Source organism: Bufo gargarizans, chromosome 1, assembly GCF_014858855.1.
Source record: "Bufo gargarizans isolate SCDJY-AF-19 chromosome 1, ASM1485885v1, whole genome shotgun sequence".
Classification (NCBI taxonomy): Eukaryota; Metazoa; Chordata; class Amphibia; order Anura; family Bufonidae; genus Bufo; species Bufo gargarizans.
The window spans coordinates 735,037,870-735,060,508 of record NC_058080.1 but is presented as its reverse complement, the minus strand read 5'-3'; the positions used below and the strand labels follow the sequence as shown (position 1 = coordinate 735,060,508).

At 46.9% G+C, this 22,639-nt stretch overlaps 2 protein-coding genes across 2 annotated transcripts in view; one reads left to right on the top strand and one right to left on the bottom strand.

Moving 5' to 3' along the window:
* Window positions 1-18,206: 18,206 nt before the first annotated feature.
* Window positions 18,207-21,851, bottom strand: LOC122930279 (flocculation protein FLO11-like). Its single transcript, XM_044283530.1, has 3 exons — window positions 21,759-21,851; window positions 19,105-19,562; window positions 18,207-19,038 (listed from the first exon to the last, which is right to left on the bottom strand). The coding sequence occupies exons 1-3, from the start codon at window positions 21,849-21,851 to the stop codon at window positions 18,207-18,209; spliced, it is 1,383 nt and encodes a 460-aa protein (XP_044139465.1).
* GBA2 (glucosylceramidase beta 2) overlaps window positions 19,321-22,639 on the top strand; it is a 99,585-nt gene continuing 96,266 nt past the window's right edge. Inside the window, exons 1-2 of the mRNA XM_044276435.1 lie at window positions 19,321-19,442; window positions 19,517-20,304. The gene's annotated coding sequence lies outside the window, so the exon portion shown is untranslated. The remainder of the gene's footprint in view (window positions 19,443-19,516; window positions 20,305-22,639) is intronic.

Genomic DNA, 22,639 nt, shown 5'->3' with positions numbered 1-22,639 from the left:
GTGCCTTCACTACACTGTATAATGTCAGCTGTGGGAGGAGTCTAATGATGTGACGTCACTGCCTTCACTACACTCTGTATAATGTCAGCTGTGGGAGGAGTCTAATGATGTGACGTCAGTGCCTTCACTACTCTGTATAATGTCAGCTGTGGGAGGAGTCTAATGATGTGACGTCAGTGCCTTCACTACACTCTGTATAATCTCAGCTGTGGGAGGAGTCTAATGATGTGACGTCAGTGCCTTCACTACACTGTATAATCTCAGCTATGGGAGGAGTCTAATGATGTGACGTCAGTGCCTTCACTACACTCTGTATAATCTCAGCTGTGGGAGGAGTCTAATGATGTGACGTCAGTGCCTTCACTACACTGTATAATGTCAGCTGTGGGAGGAGTCTAATGATGTGACGTCAGTGCCTTCACTACACTGTATAATGTCAGCTGTGGGAGGAGTCTAATGATGTGACGTCAGTGCCTTCACTACACTGTATAATGTCAGCTGTGGGAGGAGTCTAATGATGTGACGTCAGTGCCTTCACTACACTCTGCATAATCTCAGCTGTGGGAGGAGTCTAATGATGTGACGTCACTGCCTTCACTACACTCTGCATAATCTCAGCTGTGGGACGAGTCTAATGATGTGACGTCAGTGCCTTCACTACACTGTATAATGTCAGCTGTGGGAGGAGTCTAATGATGTGACGTCAGTGCCTTCACTACACTGTATAATGTCAGCTGTGGGAGGAGTCTAATGATGTGACGTCAGTGCCTTCACTACACTGTATAATGTCAGCTGTGGGAGGAGTCTAATGATGTGACGTCAGTGCCTTCACTACACTGTATAATGTCAGCTGTGGGAGGAGTCTAATGATGTGACGTCAGTGCCTTCACTACACTCTGCATAATCTCAGCTGTGGGAGGAGTCTAATGATGTGACGTCAGTGCCTTCACTACACTGTATAATGTCAGCTGTGGGAGGAGTCTAATGATGTGACGTCAGTGCCTTCACTACACTGTATAATCTCAGCTGTGGGAGGAGTCTAATGATGTGACGTCACTGCCTTCACTACACTCTGTATAATGTCAGCTGTGGGAGGAGTCTAATGATGTGACGTCAGTGCCTTCACTACACTCTGTATAATGTCAGCTGTGGGAGGAGTCTAATGATGTGACGTCAGTGCCTTCACTACACTGTATAATGTCAGCTGTGGGAGGAGTCTAATGATGTGACGTCACTGCCTTCACTACACTCTGTATAATGTCAGCTGTGGGAGGAGTCTAATGATGTGACGTCAGTGCCTTCACTACACTGTATAATGTCAGCTGTGGGAGGAGTCTAATGATGTGACGTCAGTGCCTTCACTACACTCTGCATAATGTCAGCTGTGGGAGGAGTCTAATGATGTGACGTCAGTGCCTTCACTACACTCTGCATAATCTCAGCTGTGGGAGGAGTCTAATGATGTGACGTCAGTGCCTTCACTACACTCTGCATAATCTCAGCTGTGGGAGGAGTCTAATGATGTGACATCACTGCCTTCACTACACTCTGCATAATCTCAGCTCTGGGAGGAGTCTAATGATGTGACATCACTGCCTTCACTACACTCTGCATAATCTCAGCTATGGGAGGAGTCTAATGATGTGACGTCACTGCCTTTGTATCCATTTGTTTCTATATAAGGTACAATGGTAGGACGTATTATATAGTCTGATGAAAGCACTTATGTGCTGAAACGCGTCACTATGCTGTAATATGTGACAGAATAAATTTGCATCCAATATATCTACGTGCGAGTGCTGGTCTTTCCTTTATACACTAATGAGCAGAACTTGTACGGAGACCGCAGCACTCACTTGTCTTCTATAATCCCAACTTTATTCACCAACTTAGTGCATTTCGAAACGTCGCACTAAATTGGTGAATATAGTTTGGATTATAGAAGACAAGTGAGTGCTGCGGTCTCCGTACAAGTTCTACGTATTGCTGGGGGAGCTTCAGACTGGCACCGCCACTCAAAGTTTTTTCTTCTTTAACACAGTAATGTGCAGCTATAACCGGATATCACACAGTAATGTGCAGCTATAACCGGATATCACACAGTAATGTGCAGCTATAACCAGATATCACACAGTAATGTGCAGCTATAACCGGATATCACACAGTAATGTGCAGCTATAACCGGATATCACACAGTAATGTGCAGCTATAACCAGATATCACACAGTAATGTGCAGCTATAACCGGATATCACACAGTAATGTGCAGCTATAACCGGATATCACACAGTAATGTGCAGCTATAACCGGCTATCACACAGCAATGTGCAGCTATAACCGGATATCACACAGTAATGTGCAGCTATAACCGGCTATCACACAATAATGTGCAGCTATAACCGGCTATCACACAGCAATGTGCAGCTATAACCGGCTATCACACAGCAATGTGCAGCTATAACCGGCTATCACACAGCAATGTGCAGCTATAACCGGCTATCACACAGCAATGTGCAGCTATAACCAGATATCACACAGCAATGTGCAGCTATAACCAGATATCACACAGCAATGTGCAGCTATAACCAGATATCACACAGCAATGTGCAGCTATAACCGGCTATCACACAGCAATGTGCAGCTATAACCGGCTATCACACAGTAATGTGCAGCTATAACCGGCTATCACACAGTAATGTGCAGCTATAACCGGCTATCACACAGTAATGTGCAGCTATAACCAGATATCACACAGTAATGTGCAGCTATAACCGGCTATCACACAGTAATGTGCAGCTATAACCGGCTATCACACAGTAATGTGCAGCTATAACCGGCTATCACACAGTAATGTGCAGCTATAACCGGCTATCACACAGTAATGTGCAGCTATAACCGGCTATCACACAGTAATGTGCAGCTATAACCGGCTATCACACAGTAATGTGCAGCTATAACCGGCTATCACACAGTAATGTGCAGCTATAACCGGCTATCACACAGTAATGTGCAGCTATAACCGGCTATCACACAGTAATGTGCAGCTATAACCGGCTATCACACAGTAATGTGCAGCTATAACCAGATATCACACAGTAATGTGCAGCTATAACCAGATATCACACAGTAATGTGCAGCTATAACCAGATATCACACAGTAATGTGCAGCTATAACCAGATATCACACAGTAATGTGCAGCTATAACCAGATATCACACAGTAATGTGCAGCTATAACCGGATATCACACTGTAATGTGCAGCTATAACCAGATATCACACTGTAATGTGCAGCTATAACCAGATATCACACAGTAATGTGCAGCTATAACCAGATATCACACAGTAATGTGCAGCTATAACCAGATATCACACAGTAATGTGCAGATATAACCAGCTATCACAGAGTAATGTGCAGATATAACCAGCTATCACACAGTAATGTGCAGCTATAACCAGATATCACACAGTAATGTGCAGCTATAACCAGATATCACACAGTAATGTGCAGCTATAACCAGATATCACACAGTAATGTGCAGCTATAACCAGATATCACACAGTAATGTGCAGCTATAACCAGATATCACAGAGTAATGTGCAGATATAACCAGCTATCACAGAGTAATGTGCAGATATAACCAGCTATCACAGAGTAATGTGCAGATATAACCAGCTATCACACAGTAATGTGCAGCTATAACCAGCTATCACACAGTAATGTGCAGCTATAACCAGATATCACACAGTAATGTGCAGCTATAACCAGATATCACACAGTAATGTGCAGATATAACCAGCTATCACAGAGTAATGTGCAGATATAACCGGATATCACACAGTAATGTGCAGCTATAACCAGATATCACACAGTAATGTGCAGCTATAACCAGATATCACACAGTAATGTGCAGATATAACCAGCTATCACAGAGTAATGTGCAGATATAACCGGATATCACACAGTAATGTGCAGATATAACCAGCTATCACAGAGTAATGTGCAGCTATAACCGGATATCACACAGTAATGTGCAGCTATAACCGGATATCACACAGTAATGTGCAGCTATAACCGGATATCACACAGTAATGTGCAGCTATAACCGGATATCACACAGTAATGTGCAGCTATAACCGGATATCACACAGTAATGTGCAGCTATAACCAGATATCACACAGTAATGTGCAGCTATAACCGGATATCACACAGTAATGTGCAGCTATAACCGGATATCACACAGTAATGTGCAGCTATAACCAGATATCACACAGTAATGTGCAGCTATAACCAGATATCACACAGTAATGTGCAGATATAACACAGTATTCTTATTATTTATTTTTAAGCAACATTAATTTCATGTACATCCAGCCAGGGTTACACAGAAATAGACACAGTAAACAAGAAACTATTACCAGACGATACAGAGGGGTGGAGGACCCTAACCACAAGAGCTTACAATTCATAAGAGAAGGGGAGAACACAGTAGGTGATGGTATAGGCTGCTCCTGTGGCTGTGTGGTGGCAGCATGCTCATTGCTAATGGTGGGCTTTCCTGAGGAGGTGGGTTTTCAGGTTACTCTTGAAGCTTTGGATGTTGAGGGAGAGCCTGATGTGTTGGAGTAGCGAGTTCCAGATTAGGGGGGAGGCACGTGAGAAATCGTGTAGTCAATTGTGTGAGGAACAGATGAGAGGAGAACAGAGTAGGAGGTCCTGTGAGGATCATAGATTAAATGTGGGGATGTATCAGGAGGTCAGAGATGTACAGGGGGGGCAGGTTGTGATAAGAGGAGAGGAGGAGGTCCTGTGAGGATTGGAGATTACATGTGGGGGTGTATCGGGAGGTCAGAGATGTACGGAGGGGCAGGTTGTGATAAGAGGAGAGGAGGAGGTCCTGTGAGGATCAGAGATTACATGTGGGGTGTATCAGGCGGTCAGAGATGTGGGGGGGGGGGGGGGGAATTGTGGACGCCTTGTATATATTTGTTAGTATGTTGAACTGAATTCGCTGGGCAATGGGGAGCCAGAGAATTAACAGGGCGATAGGTGGATTAGTCGGGCAGCAGAGTTAAGAATAGATTAGAGGGGAGGCCACACAGGAGGATGTTGCAGTAGTCCAGGTGGGAGATGTTGAGGACACACACTAGTATTTTAGTTGACTCAGGGGTGAGGAAGGTGCAAATACAAGAGATGTTCTTAATTTGGAAATGGCAGGTGGAGGTGAGGGTTTGGATGTGTGGCTTAAAGGACAGGGTAGAATCCACTGGAGAAAGTGTTGTGCTATTAACTGTGATGGACAAGTAATGTAGGGGGACTAAGTGACATGGGGGAAAGACAATTAATTCAGTTCTCTCCATGTTGAGATTTAGGAAGCTGGAGGAGAAGAATGAAGATATTGCTGACACTCTGGGATTCTGGATAGGATGGAAGCAACATCTGGGCTAGAGAGGTAGATTTGAATGTCGTCAGCACTGAGGTGGTATTGGAAGTCATGGGACTCTATAAGCTGTCCCAGGCCAAAGTGGAGAAATGCAGGGAACCCCGGACAGAGCCTTGAGGGACACCAACAGAAATGGTCGTGATAAGGAGGTAGTGTATGAATGGGAAACGCTGAAAGTTCTGTTGGTGAGGTAGAAAGAGGATCTGTAGGAGGAGAGAGTGGTCAAAAGTGTCGAAGGCAGAGGAAAGGTCTAGAAGGAGGAGCACAGAGTAATGTAGAAGGTAGATGTCAGGTCTAGAAGGAGGAGCACAGAGTAATGTAGAAGGTAGATGTCAGGTCTAGAAGGAGGAGCACAGAGTAATGTAGAAGGTAGATGTCAGGTCTAGAAGGAGGAGCACAGAGTAATGTAGAAGGTAGATGTCAGGTCTAGAAGGAGGAGCACAGAGTAATGTAGAAGGTAGATGTCAGGTCTAGAAGGAGGAGCACAGAGTAATGTAGAAGGTAGATGTCAGGTCTAGAAGGAGGAGCACAGAGTAATGTAGAAGGTAGATGTCAGGTCTAGAAGGAGGAGCACAGAGTAATGTAGAAGGTAGATGTCAGGTCTAGAAGGAGGAGCACAGAGTAATGTAGAAGGTAGATGTCAGGTCTAGAAGGAGGAGCACAGAGTAATGTAGAAGGTAGATGTGAGGTCTAGAAGGAGGAGCACAGAGTAATGTAGAAGGTAGATGTGAGGTCTAGAAGGAGGAGCACAGAGTAATGTAGAAGGTAGATGTGAGGTCTAGAAGGAGGAGCACAGAGTAATGTAGAAGGTAGATGTGAGGTCTAGAAGGAGGAGCACAGAGTAATGTAGAAGGTAGATGTGAGGTCTAGAAGGAGGAGCACAGAGTAATGTAGAAGGTAGATGTGAGGTCTAGAAGGAGGAGCACAGAGTAATGTAGAAGGTAGAAGTCAGGTCTAGAAGGAGGAGCACAGAGTAATGTAGAAGGTAGAAGTCAGGTCTAGAAGGAGGAGCACAGAGTAGTGACCTTTAGCTTTGGCAGCTAGTAGATCGTTGGTGACTTTGGTTAGGGCAGTTTCAGTGCAGAGATTTGGTTTGAAGCCTGATTGCATCTGATCAAAAAGTAAGTGGGATGAGAGTTGAAAGGACAATTCAAGATGGACATGTTGTTCTAGGAGTTCAGATGCAAATGGGACTGTCACGTACGCACGACCAGGGATAGATCTGTAGATCTGCCAGGGCCAGACTACCTCCAAGCTCTCACTCCACGCACATCACACACTCAGGCCACAGAGTGTGAGTGTAGATCACCCCCAAACACGAACCGACCAAACTCCAGCTGCCACCACCGACTGACACAAGCCGGACGTGGTTGCACCATCCACGTATATACGTTCTGCTCACAAGCAATCACACAGTCACACGTTCAGGCTATGGATTCTTACAGCAACAAGGTGGACTTACAAAGGGAATATTTTATACACAGAAAATAGTGCAGAGCTTACAAAACAGATGTAAAATAAGACAAAAAAATAATGTACGAGAACTTACTGCCCCCGGGAGAAGGGGAGGAAATGGCTACCTGACAGCTCAGCTTTGTCTCCCACACCATGTAAAAACTGAAATATGGCCATGCACCATTTTTAGAGAACCAGGACTGGTTTACCGTTTCCGGTCTGCCCAGTCATTGACTAACCAAATCTCAATTCTTCCACTTGGGGAAGGGGGGGGGGGGGTGATTAATGAGGTGAATGGGGGGCATTGAATATTGAAATCCCTTTGTTTTAAAGTTTTCAAATCTCCCTCCACAAAATGAGTCGCCTTCCTCTGGTATCGGAGTCCCCTTCCTCCGGTTTAGGGGGGGGGGGGGCAGATGCTTCTTTGAGGTTAGTACCTGGCAGCCAGAGATGTTCGATATGATGGGATGATGAGGAGAACTGTCCATTTGCTCATCTTGTAGCTGGCAGAGGCCCAGCCTGCCCGACTCCACCCTGCTGGGATAGGCCGGAGGCTTCAGAGCAGTCAGCAATTTGGTGAAGGACCCTCCTATCTAGCAGAAGACCCACCTTATACCACAGATACACAGCACACAATATTCTATAATTGTTACCACAAGTATGACCCCACATCAGATTTATGACTGCTGGATGGGGAGGATGGGTCCAGGGAAGGAGTCTTCAGTATGGGTGTGACGTGGCATGTTTAAAAGGGGAAGGGAAGACGCCATTGGTTAGCGATAGGTTAGGGCAGGGATAACTCTAGTGGTGAGGGCAGGGATGAGGTGGGATGGGATTGGGCACAAGTGGTGAGGTGGGACTTTCTTCTGTGATGGTGGTAAACATAAATTGCTTACCGGCAATTGTTTTTCTTGAAACCCATGACAGCTCTTGAGCGTGATGGACCTCCTATCCAGGACAGAAAACCTGAGGATATAAAAGCCTCAGCGATTTACAAGGAAAAGACCCTCGGAGGCGTGATAACACAAGAAAAAAAAAAAAAAAAAAAAAAAAAAAAAGAGATGGACCCCCACCAGGGAATAAATACTGTGCATTCTGCCCCCAAAATATACTGGGATATAATAACTTCAAGAAAGTGTTTATTTTTTGCACTTATATAGAACTACTATATTCAGCAGCGCTTTACAAACATTAGAATCTAACTGTCCCCAATGGGGCTCACAATCTCAGGTCTCTATCAGTCTGTCTTTGGAGTGTGGGAGGAAACCGGAGTACCCGGAAGAAACCACGCAAACACGGGGAGAACATACAAACTCCATGCAGATGTTGTCCATGGTCGGATTCGATCCTGGGACCCCAGTGCTGCAAGGCACCAGTGCTAATTACTGAGCCACCGTGCTGCCCATAAAAATAAGCCCCATTAAATAAAGGGGTTGGGAACATTTTGGGGTGCTGTCATGGGTTTCAAGAAAAACAATTACCGGTAAGCAATTTATGTTCTACCCTCACTCATGACAGCACCCATGCAGACTAAACTATGAACTTAGAATTAGGGTGGTGGGCACAGCTTGCAGCATCTTCCTCCCAAAGGCAGCATCAGAGTCCAGATGCAACCTGTAGTGTCTTAAGAAAGTATGGGGCGAAGTCCATGTGGCCGCTCTGCAAATCTGAGCTAAGGAAGCCTCTCAGCCCAAGTAGTAGCTACTGCCCTAGTTGAGTGAGCCCCAAACCCCTCTGGAATGGGCAGACCTCTTGCCAAATATGCACAAGATATGGCAGCTTTCTTTCCCTTACCAGATCCCTGAACCTGGATCAGGAGATTTCCATCTATTCTCCAATCCTTAGTGGATTCCAGGTAAGTGATGAAACATCGTCTAACGTCTGGAGAAAGAAAATGTTCTCTAGAATTAGAAGGATTAACACAAAAAGAAGGTAGAATTATGTCTTGGTTTCTATGGGAGCCAGAAACCACCTCAGGCAGGAAAAAGGCCTTAAAATGACTATCTTCCAATATATTTGTATAAGGGAGAAGGCAGGAGGGCCTGGATCTCAGATCTCGCCTAGCAGATGTGATCGCTAACAAAAAAGCCAATTTTTAAAGTGAGCATCTTGACCGTTATCTCCTTAATAGGTTAAATGGGGACTGAGTGGAGGCAGAAACACTACATTTACATCCCATGGGGGAGGCAGAGGTCTTAAAGAGGGCCGTAATCTGGAGGCTGCCGATAAGAACCTTTTTATCCAAGAAGGCTCTGCTAGTCTAAGATTGTAGAAAAAACTCACGGCCGCTCCTTGGACTTTTAGACTTGTACTTCTTAGATTTTTGTCCAGACCTGCTTGCAAAAAATGTGGTAGGTCTGGTACACCAGGTGCCTGCAAGGGGTCAGGAGACCTTCCCAAAAATTAAGAGAATGTATCCGAAACTTTAAAGGGTCATTCCCATCACATACAATGGGGGCATATCGCTAGGGTATGCCCCCATTGTCTGATAGGTGTGGGTCCCACCTCTGGGAGAACGGAGCGGGGAGAGCTGTGGCTGGAGGACCCTGGATTACCCGGGGTCCGTCCACCACCAAGCGCTGCTCCCATACAAGTGAAAGGGAGCGCACCACACACGCACGGCCCCTGCTCCCATTGATTTCTATGGGGCAGACGGAAATAGCCGAGTGCTTGGCTATTTTAAGTGGCCCCATTGAAATAAATGGGGGGTTGTTTTGCATGCACAGTGCGCCCTCCATTAATTTCCTGCAGCGATATGCCCCCATTGTATGTGATGGCAAAACCCCTTTAACATACTTTTTAGGCGTGACTTCTTTCCTACTCGCCAGTAAGGTGGAAACTACCTCATTCCACAAGCCCCTCCTGGCCCATATTATCCTGTCCACTGCCAGAAGATCTGCTCTGAAGGTTATCCCACACTGGAAGCATCCATGGGGGTCCCACCGCTGGCTTCTGTAACACTCCTGGATAACTTTCTTCAGGACTCTGGGACTGAGTAAGTACGGAGGGAAGGCATCTCCCAACTCTGGTCCCATGACTGGGTTAATGCCTCTATCCCCGTCGGGGAGTCTATTCTGATGAGTGAAAAAAAATCTGTCCAAAGATCTCCAGTTGGTAGACCCCACTTCTGTACCAGGAGCTGGAAAACGGAACTGTGAAGGCGCCATTCTACTGCTTTAACTCTTTCCTGCCCCCCCCCCCCCAAAAAATAATAAGTAATAAAACGCCCAGGGCATTGTCCTTTTTCTTTGAGGTGAACTGCTCTGAGCAGATGTCGCTAGGGCTGCAGCTAACGATTATTTGAATAATCGATTAGTTGCCGATTAATTTCTACGATTAATCGACAAAAACGACAAAATTACAAAACAGAGGTTTATATGATCTTACTTCAAAAAATATGTTCAAAGGCCATATTAAAACAAATTGTGGACGACGACACTATTATGGGGGATCTGTGGACGACGTAGTTATGGAGAGGGGGATCTGTGGACGACGTAGTTATGGAGAGGGGGATCTGTGGACGACGTAGTTATGGAGAGGGGGATCTGTGGACGACGTAGTTATGGAGAGGGGGATCTGTGGACGACGTAGTTATGGAGAGGGGGATCTGTGGACGACGTAGTTATGGAGAGGGGGATCTGTGGACGACGTAGTTATGGAGAGGGGGATCTGTGGACGACGTAGTTATGGAGAGGGGGATCTGTGGACGACGTAGTTATGGAGAGGGGGATCTGTGGACGACGTAGTTATGGAGAGGGGGATCTGTGGACGACGTAGTTATGGAGAGGGGGATCTGTGGACGACGTAGTTATGGAGAGGGGGATCTGTGGACGACGTAGTTATGGAGAGGGGGATCTGTGGACGACGTAGTTATGGAGAGGGGGATCTGTGGACGACGTAGTTATGGAGAGGGGGATCTGTGGACGACGTAGTTATGGAGAGGGGGATCTGTGGACGACGTAGTTATGGAGAGGGGGATCTGTGGACGACGTAGTTATGGAGAGGGGGATCTGTGGACGACGTAGTTATGGAGAGGGGGATCTGTGGACGACGTAGTTATGGAGAGGGGGATCTGTGGACGACGTAGTTATGGAGAGGGGGATCTGTGGACGACGTAGTTATGGAGAGGGGGATCTGTGGACGACGCAGTTATGGAGAGGGGGATCTGTGGACGACGCAGTTATGGAGAGGGGGATCTGTGGACGACGCTGTTATGGAGAGGGGGATCTGTGGACGACGCTGTTATGGAGAGGGGGATCTGTGGGTGGCGCTGTTATGGAGAGGGGGATCTGTGGGTGGCGCTGTTATGGAGAGGGGGATATGTGCACTGTTATGGGCATAACAGTGCACAGATCCCTTTCCTCATAACAGTGCACAGATCCCCCTTCCCATAGCAGTGCCATACACAGACCCCCCCTCCTCCCCATAGCAGTGCTATACACAGACCCCCCCCTCCCCATAGCAGTGCCATAGACAGATCCTCCCCCCTCCCCATAGCAGTGCTATACACAGACCCCCCCTCCCCATAGCAGTGCCATAGACAGATCCTCCCCCCTCCCCATAACAGCCCTGGTCCCGATGCTTATAAGTTGGACTAATCACTGCATCTTTATTTTACCTTTTTACAATGACGCTCCTGTAACAGCCAGGCAGAGCGGACGGCGGCGTAACGTCACTCACTCACGTGACGCACCTGCTCCGCCCACCTCATGAATAAAGGAGGCGGAGCAGGCGTGTCACGTGAGTGAGTGACGTTACGCCGCCGTCCGCTCTGCCTGGCTGTTACAGGAGCGTCATTGTAAAAAGGTAAAATAAAGATGCAGGGACCGCCCGCCCGCCCGCATATCAACGAATCGGCTATTATTCGATAACTGGATTCGTCGACAACGAATCCAGTTATCGAATATAATCGATTACATCGATTAATCGTTGCAGCCCTAGATGTCGCACTACAGTTTTTCCAGAAGAGCAAAAATACTCTTAACAATTTTGAGGAGTATTTTTAGCCAAAGGAGGAATTTTGTGGTAAATCACATAACGTTCTGAGGCGGATATTTCGGCAGGAAACCGTTACTAGTCTCCCTGCAGAAAAACAGACGATTTTACATTTATCCAACATCATACACTAAACATAAGACCACCGCTGCCACACACTGTGCCCACCTGACGCCGCCACACACTATGCCCACCTGACGCTCCCATACACTGGGCCCAACTGACCCTGAAATACATAGCGTCCACCTGACGCTACTACTATATACATATTACATACACAGCTCTACCACATAGTTTACTATATACACATTGCACATGCAGCTCTGCTACATGTCCATTACACAGATAGAACCGCTGTGTGCGCATTACACTGGTTACACTGACATAGCCCTTCCATACATAAAGTACCTCTGCATTCTCCACCAGCACAGTCCTACACAGAGACTGTATTCCCCTAACTCCGCCCACACACATGGCTGATCACATGACTGTGACAGCACCACAGGTCCTGTAACCACAATGTAGTCTGGCGCTGCTCCTGGTGATAGAGATGTCAGTGAGGGGTGGGGTTTCGAGAGTGGGGAGGGACTTTGTGTGTGCCTCTGATACAGCGCTCCTGACTAAAAAAAGACCATGCGGAAAAATACACAAGTTTTTTCCAGGGAGTAAAATGACCAAAACAGGCGTCTATGACGCTTGTACAGGCGTTATTGCGACCTCTGGCTCTGAAAATGAACTGGTTCCTCTCTGCAATCTCCTGGGATAACATCAACCGATCCCTTACTCTTGTGCCCCCGGTGGTTTATATCAGACACTGCTATTTTACAAACTGGATTCCAAAAAAGTTGGGACACTAAACAAATTGTGAATAAAAGCTGAATGCAATGATGTGGAGATGGCAAATGTCAATATTTTATTTGTAATAGAACGTAGATGACGGATCAAACGTTTAATCCGAGTAAATGTATCATTTTAAAGGAAAAATACGTTGATTCAAATTTTCACGGTGTCAACAAATCCCCAAAAAGTTGGGACAAGTAGCAATAAGAGGCTGGAAAAAGTAAATTTGAGCATAACGAAGAGCTGGAAGACCAATTAACACTAATTAGGTCAATTGGCAACATGATTGGGTATAAAAAGAGCTTCTCAGAGCGGCCGTGTCTCTCAGAAGCCAAGATGGGGAGAGGATCACCAATTCCCACAATGCTGCGCAGAAAGATAGTGGAGCAATATCAGAAAGGTGTTACCCAGCGAAACATTGCAAAGACTTTGCATCTATCATCATCAACTGTGCAGAACATCATCCGAAGATTCAGAGAATCTGGAACAATCTCTGTGCGTAAGGGTCAAGGCCGTAAAACCATCCTGGATGCCCGTGATCTCCGGGCCCTTAAACGACACTGCACCACAAACAGGAATGCTGCTGTAAAGGAAATCACAGAATGGGCCCAGGAATACTTCCAGAAACCATTGTCAGTGACCACAATCCACCGCGCCATCCGCCGCTGCCAGCTGAAACTCTACAGTGCAAAGAAGAAGCCATTTCTAAGCAAGATCCACAAGCTCGGGCGTTTTCACTGGGCCAGGGATCATTTACAATGGAGTGTGGCAAAATGGAAGACTGTTCTGTGGTCAGACGAGTCACGATTCGAAGTTCTTTTTGGAAATCTGGGACGCCATGTCATCCGGACCAAAGAGGACAAGGACAACCTAAGTTGTTATCAACGCTCAGTTAAGAAGCCTGCATCTCTGATGGTATGGGGTGGCATGAGTGCGTGTGGCATGGGCAGCTTGCATGTCTGGAAAGCCACCATCAATGCAGAAAAATATATTCAGATATAACATCTGCTCCATCCAGACGTCATCTCTTTCAGGGAAGACCCTGCATTTTCCAACAAGATAATGCCAGACCACATTCTGCATCAATCACAACATCATGGCTGCGTAGGAGGAGGATCCGGGTACTGAAATGGCCGGTCTGCAGTCCAGATCTTTCACCTATAGAGAACATTTGGCGCATCATAAAGAGGAAGGTGCAACCAAGAAGGCCCAAGACGATGGAGCAGTTAGAGGCCTGTATTAGACAAGAATGGGAGAGCATTCCTATTTCTAAGGCCTCATGCACACGACCGTTGTGTGCATCCGTGGCCGTTGTGCCGTTTTTTTTCGCGGACCCATTGACTTCCAATGGGTCCGTGGAAAAATCGGAAAATGCACCGTTTTGCAGCCGAGGCCGTGATCCGTGTATCCTGTCCGTCAAAAAAATATGACCTGTCCTATTTTTTTGACGGACAACGGTTCACGGACCCATTCAAGTCAATGGGTCCGTGAAAGAACACGGATGCACACAAGATTGGCGTCCGTGATCCGTGGCCGTAGGTTGCTTTCATACAGACGGATCCGAAGATCCGTCTGCATAAAAGCTTCGTGAAAACTCATTTCCGACAGTATATTCTAACACAGAAGCGTTCCCATGGTGATGGGGACGCTTCTAGTTAGAATACACTGCAAACTTTGTACAAGACTGCCCCCTGCTGCCTGGCAGCACCCGATCTCTTACAGGGGGATATGATAGCACAATTAACCCCTTCAGGTGCGGCACCTAAAGGGGTTAATTGTACTATCATATTCCCCTGTAAGAGTTCAGGGCTGCCCGGCAGCAGGGGGCAGACCCCCCCCCCCCCCCCCCCCCCCAGTTTGAATATCGTTGGTGGCACAGTGTGCGCCCACCATCGCCCCCCCCCTTCCTCCCTCTATAGTTAAAAATCGTTGGTGGCACAGTGTGCGCCCACCATCGGCCCCCCCCTCTCTCTATAGTAGTAACAACCATTGGTGGCAGTGTGCGGCCTCCCATTCCCCCCCCACAGGAGAAGATTCATACTTACCTGCTTGCTGCTGCGATGTCTGTGACCGGCCGGGAGCTCCTCCTACTGGTAAGTGACAGTTCTTTAGCAATGCGCCGCACAGACCTTTCACTTACCAGTAGGTGGAGCTCCCGGCCGGTCACAGACATCGCAGCAGCAAGCAGGTAAGTATGAATCTTCTACAATTGTACTATTGCTAAGTAACCATGGCAACCAGGGATGCAGTAGCTTCCTGGTTGCCATGGTTACCGATCGGAGCCCCAGCGATTAAACTGGGACTCCGATCGGAACTCCGCTGCCACCAACGATGGGGGGGGGGGGGGGATGATGGGAGGCCGCACACTGCCACCAATGGTTGTTACAACTAAAGGGAGAGGGGGGGCCGATTGTGGGCGCACACTGTGCCACCAACGATTTTTAACTATACAGGGAGGAAGGGGGGGGCGATGGTGGGCGCACACTGTGCCACCAACGATTTTTAACTATAGAGGGAGGAAGGGGGGGGGGCGATGGTGGGCGCACACTGTGCCACCAACGATATTCAAACTGGGGAGGGGGGGGGCTGCCCCCTGCTGCCTGGCAGCCCTGATCTCTTACAGTGCGGCACCTGAGGAGTTAATTGTGCTGATCACGGCCCCCTGTAAGAGATCGGGTGCTGCCAGGCAGCAGGGGGCAGTCATGTACACAGTTTTTCAGTGTATTCTAACCTGAAGCATCCCCATCACCATGGGAACGCCTCTGTGTTAGAATATACTGTCGGAAATGAGTTTCACGATGTAGCTCATATCCGACAGTATATTCTAACATAGAGGAGTTCCCATGGTGATGGGGACGCTTCAAGTTATGTTCGGGTGTCCGCCTGGCCGTGCGGAGGCAAGCGGATCCGTCCAGACTTATAATGTAAGTCAATGGGGACGGATCCGTTTGAAGATGACACACTGTGGCTCAATTTTCAAACGGATCCGTCCCCCATTGACTTTCAATGTAAAGTCTGGACGGATCCGTCTGAGGCTATTTTCACACTTTAGAAATGTTTTAACAATATAATGCAGACGGATCCGCTCTGAACCGAGCCACCGTCTGCATTATATGAACGCAAGTGTGAAAGTAAAGGGACTCCTGACTTTACATTGAAAGTCAATGGGGACGGATCCGTTTGCAATTGCACCATATTGTGTCAACGTCAAACGCATCCGTCCCCATTGACTTGCATTGTAATTCAGGACGGATCCGTTTGGCTCCGCACGGCCAGGCGGACGCCAAAACGACTTTTTTTTCATGTCCGTGGATCCTCCAAAAATCAAGGAAGACCCACGGACGAAAAAACGGTCACGGATCATGGACCCACGGACCCCGTTTTTGCGGGCCGTGAAAAAAAACTGTCGTGTGCATGAGGCCTAAACCTGAGAAACTGGTCTCCTCGGTCCCCAGACGTCTGTTGAATGTTGTAAGAAGAAGGGGAGATTCCACACAGCGGGGAAAATGGCCTTGTCCCAACTTTTTGGGGGATTTGTTGACACCATGAAATTCTGATTCAACATATTTTTCCCTTAAAATGGTCCATTTTCTCAGTTTAAACTTTTGTTCCGTGATTTATGTTCTATTCTGAATAAAATATTAGAAGTTGGCGCCTCCACATCATTGCATCCAGTATTTATTCACGATTTGTAGTGTCCCAACTTTTTGGGAATCCGGTTTGTATTATTACAGTTCTTTTTTTGCCCATGTCGAGGGGATTTTTACTGTAGCCTTTCTTATTGCACTTCGCTCCTTGTAGCTTGAGGAACAGTTTCTGGATTGAATGCTCCATCTTCCCTGCCAGAAATCTACCCATTAATGGGCTCTCAATCCCCAAGGGCTTGCGTCCGTGGCGACTGATATCAGATTCTGAGACACCCAAGGGCATCCCCTGGATAAATCTGTTAGGGTTGTCCACCATAGTAATGACATCCTTGCTACTGAACTCAGATGGAAGTTGTAGTCCAAGGATAGGGGAGAACAGTCCCAGTTCTTCAGAATGTCCTCCTGCAATGGTCTTGAATGAAGCTGAGCAGGTTACTGCCGGGATGGTGGTTGTCATTAGACCTAGGACTGACATAGTCTGTCTCAGGGAATTACAGATATCACACAGTTATACGCAGATATAACCGGACATCACACAGTTTATACAGATATCACACAGTAATGTGCAGATATAACCAGATATCACACAGTTATGCGCAGATATAACTGGACATCACACAACACTCACAGACAGCCGCTTCCTCTTCCTAGGCCGCAGCCATCATCCACCTCAGGGAAGGTACTGTCCAGTCAAAAGTAATGTGCAGTAATGTGCACATATAACCGGATATCACAGTTATGAGCAGATATAACCAGATATCACACAGTTATGCGCAGATATCACAGTAATGTGCAGATATAACCAGATATCACACAGTTGTGCACAGATATCACACAGTTATGTGCACATATTACCAGATATCACACAGTTATGCGCAGATATCACACAGTTATGCGCAGATATCACACAGTTATGCGCAGATATAACCGGACATCACACAGTTATGTGCAGATATCACAGTTATGTGCATATATAACCGGATATCACACAGTAATGTGCAGCTATAACCAGATATCACACAGTAATGTGCAGCTATAACCAGATATCACACAGTAATGTGCAGATATAACCAGATATCACACAGTAATGTGCAGATATAACCAGATATCACACAGTAATGTGCAGATATAACCAGATATCACACAGTAATGTGCAGATATAACCAGATATCACACAGTAATGTGCAGATATAACCAGATATCACACAGTTATGCACAGATATCATACAGTAATGCGCAGATATAACCAGATATCACACAGTAATGTGCAGCTATAACCAGATATCACACAGTAATGTGCAGCTATAACCGGATATCACACAGTTTATACAGATATCACACAGTTATGTGCACATATAACCAGATATCACACAGTTATGCGCAGATATCACAGTTACGTGCAGATATCACACAGTAATGTGCAGATATAACCAGATATCACACAGTTATGCGCAGATATAACCGGACATCACACAGTAATGTGCAGATATCACAGTAATGTGCAGATATAACCGGATATCACACAGTTATGTGCACATATAACCAGATATCACACAGTTATGCGCAGATATAACCGGACATCACACAACACTCACAGACAGCCGCTTCCTCTTCCTAGGCCGCAGCCATCATCCACCTCAGGGAAGGTACTGTCCAGTCAAAAGACGTTCTCGAGTAGCCACGCCCACCTATGGGTTCGGAGTGCCGCCTGTTCGGCTTAATTCTTTCCCGCCCATTCCAGCAGGTCCGCCCCTGTGCTGTCGATCAGCGCGGATTTCTGTACTGCGCACGCGCAGTGTACTGGCATTCTGTTCCGCTGTGGTCCCCTTAGTTTTCCGCCATGTTTCTGAAGACCGTTATTTTGCTCTTTGTGAATTTGCAATCACAAGCAAGATGGTGCCAAGTGCGGGGACAGTAATCCATAAGTATGTGTGAGGCTCTAGTTGAGGTTGGGAAGCTGGTGTCTACTTTCACCGGTGACTGAGAGGCAGATACAGGTTGACATCGTATCAAGAAAGGGAGAGCCTGAGAGGATAGAGACAGGCTGGAGAGAGACAGCTGGGGATGTGATAAAGATTCCCAGAGCTTGAGAGAGAGACTGGAGGAGAGAAGACCTCTGAGGGAATGAGACCCCTGAGGTAAAGAGACTGGAGAGGAAAGAGACCTCTGAGGTAAAGAGACTGGAGAGGAAAGAGACCCCTGAGGTAAAGAGACTGAAGAGGAAAGAGACCCCTGAGATAAAGTGACTGGAGAGGAAAGAGACCCCTGAGATAAAGTGACTGGAGAGGAAAGAGACCCCTGAGGTAAAGTGACTGGAGAGGAAAGAGACCCCTGAGGTAAAGAGACTGGAGAGGAAAGAGACCCCTGAGATAAAGTGACTGGAGAGGAAAGAGACCCCTGAGGTAAAGAGACTGAAGAGGAAAGAGACCCCTGAGATAAAGTGACTGGAGAGGAAAGAGACCCCTGAGGTAAAGAGACTGAAGAGGAAAGAGAGCGCAGACATAAAGTGACTGGAGAGGAAAGAGACCCCTGAGATAAAGAGACTGAAGAGGAAAGAGAGCGCAGACATAAAGTGACTGGAGAGGAAAGAGACCCCTGAGATAAAGAGACTGAAGAGGAAAGAGAGCGCAGACATAAAGTGACTGGAGAGGAAAGAGACCCCTGAGATAAAGAGACTGAAGAGGAAAGAGAGCGCAGACATAAAGTGACTGGAGAGGAAAGAGACCCCTGAGATAAAGAGACTGACTGGAGAGGAAAGGGGCTCAAATGAGGTAAAGAGACTGGAGAGAAAAGAGGTCCCTGAGGTAAAGAGACTGACTGGAGAGGAAAGAGGTCCCTGAGGTAAAGAGACTGACTGGAGAGGAAAGAGGTCCCTGAGGTAAAGAGACTGACTGGAGAGGAAAGAGGTCCCTGAGGTAAAGAGACTGACTGGAGAGGAAAGAGGTCCCTGAGGTAAAGAGACTGACTGGAGAGGAAAGAGGTCCCTGAGGTAAAGAGACTGACTGGAGTGGAAAGAGGTCCCTGAGGTAAAGAGACTGACTGGAGAGGAAAGAGGTCCCTGAGGTAAAGAGACTGACTGGAGTGGAAAGAGGTCCCTGAGGTAAAGAGACTGACTGGAGAGGAAAGAGGTCCCTGAGGTAAAGAGACTGACTGGAGGGGGAGGCAACTCCTCAGGTAAAGAGACTAGTGAGCGAAGAGATCCCCGAGGTAATAACAGACAGCCTGCAGAGAAAAGAGACCACAGATGTAAAAAAGACAGACTGGAGGTGGGGAGACCAGGAGATAAAAGGACAGACTGGAGGGAAGGAGATCCCTGAGGTAAAGAGACAGACTAGAGAGGATAGAGGCCTCTGAGGTAAAAAGTAAAAGTCAGCTTGGAGTTCTCTGAAGTAAACAGTCTGGAAAGAGACCATTGAGGTAATCAGACAGAGAAAATAGACCCCTGAGGTAATGAGACAGACTAGAGACGGAAGAGACCCCTGAGGTATTGAGAGACTACGGAGGAAAGGCGGTCAGAATAAAGAAATAGGAGTGAAACATGAGGGACTGACTTAGAAGGAGTATATAGAGAGACAGACAAGAGGCAGATAGTCCTCCGACATACAGGTTCAGAAGACCCCTCTGAGACTGACAGCTGGAGAAGTGACAGGGATAATAAGAGACAGCTTTGAGTAGATGGAGCAGCATGTAGAGAATGAGAGGGGAGTGGGACTATTTAAGCAGATACATCTCTCGAGGACTCTCCAGACTGCCCTGCTGGTGTGAGACATCTGTGCTTTGTGAAGGAGACTCCAGCATCCATGAAGCATAAAACATATAGGCTTCCTGATATATCTCACCCTGTCACATGAGAGCGCTGCAACCTGAAGTTGTCTCTGGGAAGAAGACACCACATGTGCCAAAGAATACGTCCATGTGCCAAAAAGTAAGCCTAAAAGTATATTGTTGTATGTGACCTCACAGAAAGTCAGACAACATGGACAGTCTGGTACAGGGCCCCTCACACTGGAGATGCCCATGGGAGAAACCAGTGACAATAGAGATGAGATCAGCCAGGTGGCCATGATTAGACCAAGGCTGAAGGAAAGAGATGGAGGAGGGACTGAAGGATGAGGGCAGGACTCAGAAGACACTAGGAAAGAAAGCAGAGGAGAAAACATAGAGCAGGATGGAGGAGAATAGTGAAGACACAGGCTGGAACAGAGAACGTGTAGGACATAGTGTGATGGAGGTGACCTGATGAGAGGAAGCAGAGTAAGAGAAGGACGGAGAAGACACTAGACGAGACAACAAGGAGAGAACAAGTAGTGTATAGAGAACAGGACGGAGGAGAAAAAACATGGAGGAGAATAGTGAAGACACAGGCTGGAACAGAGAACGTGTATGACATAGTGTGATGGAGGTGACCTGATGAGAGGCAGCAGAGTAAGAGAAGGAAGGAGAAGACACTAGACGAGAGAACAAGTAGTGTATAGAGAACAGGATGGAGGAGAAAAAACATGGAGGAGAATAGTGAAGACACAGGCTGGAACAGAGAACGTGTATGAGACAGTGTGATGGAGGTGACCTGATGAGAGAAGGAAGGAGAAGACACTAGACAAGAGAACAAGTAGTGTATAGAGAACAGGATGGAGGAGAATAGTGAAGACACAGGCTGGAACAGAGAATGTGTATGACATAGTGTAATGGAGGTTACCTGATGAGAGGAAGCAGAGTAAGAAAAGGAAGGAGAAGACACTAGACAATGCAACAAGGAGAGAACAAGTAGTGTATAGAGAACAGGATGGAGGAGAAAAAAAATGGAGATTAGTGAAGACACAGGCTGGAACAGAGAACGTGTATGAGACAGTGTGATGGAGGTGACCTGATGAGAGAGGAAAGGAGAAGACACTAGACGAGAGAAGAAGGAAAGAACAAGTAGTGTATAGAGAACAGGATGGAGGAGAAAAAAACATGGAGATTAGTGAAGACACAGGCTGGAACAGAGAACGTGTATGACATAGTATGATGGAGGTTACCTGATGAGAGGCAGCAGAGTAAGAGAAGGAAGGAGAAGACACTAGACGAGAGAACAAGGAGAGAACAAGTAGTGTATAGAGAACAGGATGGAGGAGAAAAAACATGGAGGAGTGGAGAAGAATGAAGAGACGGGCTGTAACACAGCACATGTATGAGAAAGTGTAATGCAGTGTCCTCAAGGGCCACCTACCGGTCAGGATTTGAGAATATCCCTCAAAATGAATACCTGTGCTATGTCCTTAAGCATGGACACTAATTATATCACCTGCCCAACACTAAGGAAATCCTGAAAACATGACCGGTAGGTGGGCCCCGAGGAACGGAGTTGAGGAACACTGGTGTAATGGATTATGCGGTTACCTGATAAGAGGCATTAGAGTAAGAGAAGAAAGGAGAAGACAACAGGATGGAGAAGAAGAAAAATATGAAGAGCAGAAAAGAGTGAAGAAACATGTTGATTAAGAGAACGTGTGTATGAGATAGTGTGATGGATGGTGAGGTGACCTGATGAGAGGCAGCAGAGTAATAGAAGGAAGGAGAACAGAGCTCTGAAGAGGGTCTATAACGCAGAGAAGATCTTGACCTGATACTGCTGTGCTGTATTTTATGTCAGAATGGTTGTGGAATCCTTTTTGTTTAAATGAGCATATCAATCCAGCTAGAGACAGAGATAGTCTGGTGTCCTCATGAGCTGAACTCGATCTCTGCCTACTTGGCCTGTCTGCCCAGGTCCTCTCAGTCTAGCTTCTCCGATGTTACTGCTGAAATCTCAAAGCATAGGAATCCTATCAGCACCAAGACCAAGGAAGGGGTCACAGGAGCATATTGGATTAGAAAAAGAGCAGAGTCAGGCCAGGGTGGTGGAGAGAGTCTACCAAAAAGAGTAGATGGGAAATACAAGAGCAAAGGAGAGATCACGTCACAGTATAAAGGAAGAGAACGGCAGAGGAGACAAAATTAATCTATGACACAAGTCATGGGAGAGAAAGCAGAGCCACATGGTACAAGCCTACCACCAGAAGTGAGTGGACTGAGGACAAGGTGGAGGAGAGAGCACAGATTAGACTGCAGCATAGAGTATGGCACAGCAGAGAGAGCAAGGTCAGATGCTAAAGATCTTATCATAAAGATTGGGCCATGTTCACACGTTCAGTGTTTTTCATCATTATTTGTTAGCTAACACCAGGAGTGGGTCCAGATTAGGAAAGAGGCAGACGTCTGTCCATTATACCTTTTCTCTG

Coding starts and splice junctions, on each gene's coding strand:
- LOC122930279 (XM_044283530.1), bottom strand. CDS start 21,851: ATGTTTCTTCACTCTTTTCTGCTCTTCATATTTTTCTTCTTCTCCATC. Junction 19,563..21,758: donor ACTCTAATGCCTCTTATCAG/GTAACCGCATAA, acceptor TTCGCTCACTAG/TCTCTTTACCTGAGGAGTTG. Junction 19,039..19,104: donor TCAGTCTCTTTATCTCAGGG/GTCTCTTTCCTC, acceptor TTTATCTCAGGG/GTCTCTTTCCTCTCCAGTCA.